The 6,763-nt window shown below is 48.7% G+C and overlaps 1 protein-coding gene across 1 annotated transcript in view; it reads left to right on the top strand.

Annotated features, from left to right (window-relative positions):
* The first annotated feature begins 251 nt into the window (after positions 1–251).
* Positions 252–6,763, top strand: part of BPIFB1 (BPI fold containing family B member 1) — a 20,610-nt gene continuing 14,098 nt past the window's right edge. Inside the window, exons 1-5 of the mRNA XM_027867071.1 lie at positions 252–285; positions 863–1,064; positions 1,251–1,449; positions 1,788–2,015; positions 4,133–4,196. Of these exons, the coding sequence (XP_027722872.1) occupies positions 252–285; positions 863–1,064; positions 1,251–1,449; positions 1,788–2,015; positions 4,133–4,196 (727 nt within the window). The remainder of the gene's footprint in view (positions 286–862; positions 1,065–1,250; positions 1,450–1,787; positions 2,016–4,132; positions 4,197–6,763) is intronic.

A 6,763-nucleotide genomic window follows, 5' to 3' on the forward strand; every position in this document is an offset into this window, starting at 1 on the left:
ACGGAAAATTTGTTGCCCGCACGACCTTCTTACCAGTCCGGCGATCCGGAAGGCGTGCCTGAAAAGGGGGGATGGAGAAGACACCCAAACGGTCTGTTAATCCTGCCCAAAGCCCTCCTGCCCCCTCTATTGATGACCCTCCATGACCTCACTCATCTAGGCGGAACCAGGCTCTATGACCTGGTGAGTAGGCATTTCTACAGCCCAGGGATGAAACAGGCAGCTGAGGAGGCGGCCAGGAGATGCAGTACATGTGCAAAGATCAACCCCCGGCCAGCGACGAGGGTGCCGGCTGATAGACCGCGGGGAACCTTCCCCGGGGATCACTGGGAAGTTGATTTCACCGATATGGGACCTGGACAGGGGGGGGTACCGATTCCTCCTTGTATTCATAGACACGTTCTCCGGGTGGCCAGAAGCGTTCCCAGTAAAAGCCGAAACCGCCACGGTAGTTGCAAAAAAACTGTTCTTTGAAATCATTCCCAGATTCGGCTTGCCAGTTTCAATAGGGTCCGACAATGGGCCGTCATTCGTATCTGCAACAATTCAGAACTTATCCAAGATGCTGGGACTGAAGTGGAAGCTACATTGTGCGTACCGGCCTCAGAGTTCAGGGCAAGTAGAAAGGATGAATAGGACTTTGAAGGAGCACATTGCTAAGCTCAAACTGGAAACTGGCGATAACTGGGTTAGCCTCCTCCCTTTCGCTCTCCTTTGGGCTAGGTATACTCCTAACTCTTCCACTCTCTCTCTCTCCCCATATGAGATTCTTTATGGGGCACCCCCACCTGTCCTACCAAAGGTAACGGGGGCGACCCCAGCCCCGGATTTTACTAACCCCACTCTTCTTAAGTCCTTTCAGGCACTCTGGGAGGTCCAAGACACAGTACGATCGGTCCTGAAGGCTGCGGGGAGAAGTTCGAATCCTGCCGCTACCTCGGAAGCCTTGACACCTGGAGACTGGGTCCTCACCCGCAAACTGCCTGCCGGATCGGCTCTGGAACCGCGGTGGACTGGGCCCTACCAAGTGATCCTCTGCAACCCATCGGCCGTGAAAGTCGCAGGTAGAAAGGCTTGGATACATCGGTCACACGTCAAGAAGACTCCGGCGCCTGAGCCCGCGAAATGGAAAGCAGAGGCGGTGTCGGATCTAAGGCTCCGGCTCTCCAAAACTTGATTCTTTCGCTTCTCCTCTTTGCTTATAAGGAATATCCCGCAGTCTGTAACCCCTACCTCCCCACACCACATAGGTGGATTCTATCCCGCACCAATGATGGCACCATCATACAGACCTTAACTTGCTATGGCCCGCCTACCTTCAGGTTTGACCTCTGTGCCCTCTTAGGATCGGGATGGAATAGAGATAGGCACCTGCAGGACCCTGTGACGGGGGGGGCAGGCACTGCCCTACTATTCCCATACCAGCCACCCAACATGGAGCAGGACAAGGTGAATATAATATCAGGGGCATCCAGTTCTATGCCTGTCCTGCTACCGGAAGCCCCTCTTGCCGTGGAGACGGCAGTTTCCACTGCGCAGAATGGGGGTGTGAGACAGTGGCAGACTGGATTCCTGGGGGTGGAAAAGACCCGCTCATCACTTTGGAAAGACAGTCACCTCTCCCATATTCCTGCTGGCCTGGAAAATGCAACCCCATGATCTTAACGGTCAAACAGTACAAGGATGATTCATGGAATCTTGGGCATTCATGGGGGTTGAGGTTGTATATGACTGGATGGGACAACAGTGTCCTTTTTACAATACAAAAGGTCGCCCTACCCGTTCAGCCCCTTCCCATAGGCCCCAACCCTGTCCTCAACCCACGGGCCAAGATAGATCTGATTCCGTCTGCTGAGCCCTCTGCTACACCAGGGTCGGCGACTCTGAAAACACCCGGTGCCCCTGGGGCCTCCATACTTGACACCCTTACTGCGGTCCATGCATTCTTGAATTCCTCCGACCCCAATGTCACTACCGCCTGCTGGCTGTGTCTGAACCCGGCTCCCCCATACTTTGTAGGGGTTGCTTTGGAGTTAAACAGTTCATTTCTGGGGAACTTGTCCATGCAGAACCCCTCCTCCACAGCAATCCCCACCCGCTGTAACCCAAATAGGCCTAAATTGACGTTGGATGACGTCCAGGGCACAGGGACGTGCTTGCTTGGACCTGACTACCCGTTGAGAGCTTCCCCATTTAATTCAACCTGCACTTCTGTTATCTTAGTCACACCCTCGTCCAATAGGCTGGGCTTCCTGATAACCACCCCACCCGAGACTTGGTTCGCCTGCACTCTGGGCCTCACCACCTGTATACAAGATCGCCACTTCCTCAGCCCCACTGAGATCTGTGTGATAGTTAGGGTGTTCCCACAAGTGTATGTGTATTCCGAGGAGGGGGCCACTGAACACTTCGGCCTACCCCGCTCCAGAAGGGCAGCCCCTATCTTAGTGCCCTTGCTGGTGGGGCTCGGGGTGGCCGGGTCTGCAGCCGTGGGAGCAACCGCCCTAGTGCAGGGAAAGGCAGATTATGCGGCCCTCAGTACCCAGGTGGATAAGGACTTACGAGCTCTGGAGGGACTAGTCTCCCACCTGGAGACTTCCCTGGATTCCCTAGCGAAGGTGGTACTTCAGAACCGCCGCGCCCTTGACCTGTTATTCCTGAAACAGGGGGGGTTGTGTATGGCCCTGGGAGAGACCTGTTGTTTCTATACCAATCGTTCAGGTGTCATCCGGGAATCCCTGCAGGCATTAAGGCAGCGATTAGATGATAGGGACCGAGCCTGAGCCCACAGCTCCTCCTGGTACCAGGACTTGTATAACTGGTCCCCCTGGCTCACCACTCTACTCTCTGCTATAATGGGCCCCTTGGTTCTTCTCCTCCTAGGATTATTGGTCGCCCCTTGCATCATGAATTGTCTCTCCCGCTACATCCAGCAGCGTATACAGTCTCTGAAACTGTTTGTCCTACGCAAATCCTATACACCCCTGGATTTGGAAGAGTCAGCGCCCCTGGACTCTGTTGAGTCCCCTGTATAACTTGCTCTTGAAAAGGGGGGAATGTGATAGACCCTCCGTTAGGGACCCAGGGGCACCACGCCCCGGGGCCTCTGGCTCAGCTTCCCCTAACGGCTGTTACAACACCCTGGGTGAAATCCTCAAGGGGGGGGGTGCAACATCCTGTTCTGTAAATAACCTGCTCCCTTCCCGGCACCCCACCGGACCCTGCTCCCTTCCCGGCACCCCACCGGACCCTGTTCCCTTCCCGGCACCCCACCGGACCCTGTTTCGTAACCGGACAGTATAAATATCTCAGATGAAACCCTCGGTGGGACGGCCCCTGGGATGCACGCCTGGGGTCCGTCGCCGGCCGGCTCAAATAAACGCGCTCTCAATTAAAGTCAATTGGGTGTGATGCTCTGATTTCTCTCGGGCGTCCAGTTCAATGTTACACTGTGATGAAAAGTTGTGTGTAAACTAAATTTTTGTAGGTTGAATCCAATGTTGTCATTGACTTGAAATTGCACAGACATTTTCAATGTGTTTTCTCATCATACCTAATTGCTCTTCTTTGACTAATAACTGTTTTCAAATATTAGAAAAGCTGCATGTGGAGGAGGGATTGCATTTCCTCTGTTTAACCCCAGGAGGCTGAATCAAGAGTAATGAGTAGCAGTTACAGGGGCAAATTTAGACTAGATGTCAGAGAAAACCTCCTAGCAATTGGAACTGTCCAAAAGCAAAATCATCAGCCTCAAGAGGTGATGAGTTCCCTTCTCCTCCACTCAAGAACAGGCTAGACTGTTGAGTAACTTGTTGGGTATGTCATAGTGGGGATTCCTTTGGTATATAGGTTGGACTAGATGACCAATGAGGTCCTATCTAATTCTTAATTCTGACTTAAGCTTTAGTTTATCAAATCCTTCCCTCCTTCCTTCCTTCCTTCCTTCCTTCCCCTTGAAAATCTAGGAGATGAAACCCTTACTCAGCCTCATACTAACACTAACACTAACATAACTCCTCAAGCAAATCTCATGTCTTCGTGGGAGATTGCATAAGTTAGTAGGCCAGGCTGATAGCAGTGCTTGGCACTTTCACTAAGCTTCCACTGAAATCCAAAATTTTTGTTGTTATAGGTATGCCCAGCCATTGAAAAGGCCTTTAAGAACATGACTTCCAAAATCTATGCTTGGTCAACCTGTAAGTCCTAGGCATTTCATGTTTTCTTTCCTTGTCAAATGAGTCCTTTTTTCTGCCTCTTCAGCTGAGCAGCCTGTTATAAACCTTAGGGATGTGGATAGGAGGAGGGGAGCCCTCCCCAGGTCAGCCACTTTCATCTTCGTTGAGTGACTACTGTGTGCCCAGTACTTCTCATGCATACTCTTATTTCTAGTATGGTTTTAAGATCTATAGAGCCCTTTCCTCACTATTGTGGGAGGTGGATGGGTCAAGTGTTCTTAATCTTGTTTTACAAATGTAGAAACTGATGTACAGAGAGAACAAATGGCTTGCCTATGGTCACCCAGAGCCTTTATTAGAAAAGTATCAGAGCCCATTCCCACTGTAGAATTTGCAATGTTGTGGAAAAGACTCAGATACTGCAATCAATTCTAAATGAACATAGGGCAGGGTAGTATTAGAAACTCAAGGGTTTGGAAGTTCTGGGGTCATCTGAAATGCTTCAGAGAAATTCTAGAGAAAACAGAAGACTGGAGGCTTCTAGGAAGTATAATTAGGTTGAAAGAGAAAGAAATATTCCATCTTCTGGGAATCCAATTTGACAAATTAAATGCATGCCATGTCCAGGGCCCTGTCGTGGGCATTTGGGAGCAAAAATGGTTCAGATGCAGTTCCTGCTTTCAAGGACCTTCCAGTTCAGTAGGGCAGTAAGACATAGACACAGATAAATACAACAAAATTGGATATGAGACTCTGATGGTTTTCCTGTAGTGCTCTGTGTGGAATGAAGACTGTCTAACAAAAAGGTAAAGTTTGGAGACTGGGTCAGCAGAGAAGGGAGGACACAATACCAATGAAATCCAATAAATTTCATGAAATACTGAAGTGGAATGTATGTGCCAAGGAGAGATACTGACAAAATGCAGTGAGAAACTCAAGGAAGGATCACTGAAAGCTGGAGGGAGAGAGGAAATTAGGGAAGGCACCTGACAAGAGCATTGAAGGAAAGGATGGATTTCAATAAGCAGAGAACAAGGGAAGTTGGAAAAGTATAAAGTATTGTCAACTACCTAGAGCTGAACACTTCGTAAAGCCCTGGGATAATCGTGAAGACTCGATTGAATGTTGATCCCTCATTCCATTCATTCTATCTGTCCTATGCAGAATTAATAGGAATCAGAGAGAAAGGTCTTCTTCCCACCCTTCCCACAGGGTTCTGACATCACAGGGCAGAGGGGTCAGACTTGTTCTGCTTGACCTCAGAGAGCAGAACTAGAAGCAATGGGTGGAACTTAGAGGGCAATAGAATTTAGCTTCACTTAGGGCTTATACATCTAGAGCCAGAAGCGATATGAGGAGTCATCCTCCTCATTTTACAGAGGAGGAAACCGAGGGCAGCTAGGTGGTACAGTGGATAGAGCTCTGTCCTTGGAGTCAGGAGGACTTGAGATCCAATCTGTCCTCAGACACTTGATACTTACTGGCTGTGTGACCCTGGGCAAGTCACTTAAATCTGATTGCTTCACCAAAAAGCAAACAAGAAAAAGAAAAGAAAACAGAAGAAGAAACCAAGGCCCAGAGAGGGGAATTGACTTACTCGTGATTACATAGGTAGAAAGTGGCAGAGGTAGGATTTGAATCCAGGTCTTCTGTCTCTCACACCAGTATTCTTTCCACTATATTTTCCATCATCACCATCACCAGCATCATCATCAGTAGAGATATGCATCCTGCCATACGGGATAAAGTAGGACCATAGGGTTAGAAAAACCTAGATTCAAGTCTTGCCTCTGACACATACAAACTACAAGGCTGTGGTCAAGTCACTTAACTCCTCAAGCAAAACTCTAAGGCTATGAATTACATCCGAGTTGCCATTCTGCATTCCTATACCTACTAAATCACAGAGATCTGGATATTCTCCCCCTCACAAAAAAATTACATTTCTTTAGCACTTTTACAGTTGCAAAACACTTTCTTCTCAATCAAACTTTTATAATTGGTGCACTTATTATAATCACTATTTTACGAATGAGCATCCTGAGCTACCATTACTGGGCAGTGTGGGAGAGACTGAAAGGTAGGCTAGATGAGGACAGGAATCACCAAAATATAACTGCCTTCCTGAAGTAAGGAAATGTGTAGGAGCATAGGGTCAACTGTTCTCATGTGTTGATTGTAGACTTAACCAAGGTCTTTGGTACCGTTCTCATCCTGACCACATGGGGGTGGTATGTCATTCTTTAAGCTGCTATGTGGACCTGACCCTTCAATGAGAGAGACAAATAGACAGAGACAGACACAGAGACAGAGAGAAACAGAGACAGACAGACAAAGGAGAGGCAGAGAGAGATAGAGACAAACAGATAAAGGAGAGAGACAGTGAGACAGAGAGAGATAGATAGAGACAGACAAGGGGGAGAGAGAGACAGAGAGAAACAAAAACAGAGACAGACAAAGGAGAGAGAGACAGAGTGAGATAAAGATAGACAAAAGGAGAGAGACAGAGACAGAAGACAAAGAAGAGAAAGAGATAGAGAAAGGGGGAGAGAGAGAGAGAGAGAGAGAGAGAGAGAGAGAGAGAGAGA

This window comes from Vombatus ursinus, unplaced genomic scaffold, assembly GCF_900497805.2.
Source record: "Vombatus ursinus unplaced genomic scaffold, bare-nosed wombat genome assembly UNPS02014785.1, whole genome shotgun sequence".
Classification (NCBI taxonomy): domain Eukaryota; kingdom Metazoa; phylum Chordata; class Mammalia; order Diprotodontia; family Vombatidae; genus Vombatus; species Vombatus ursinus.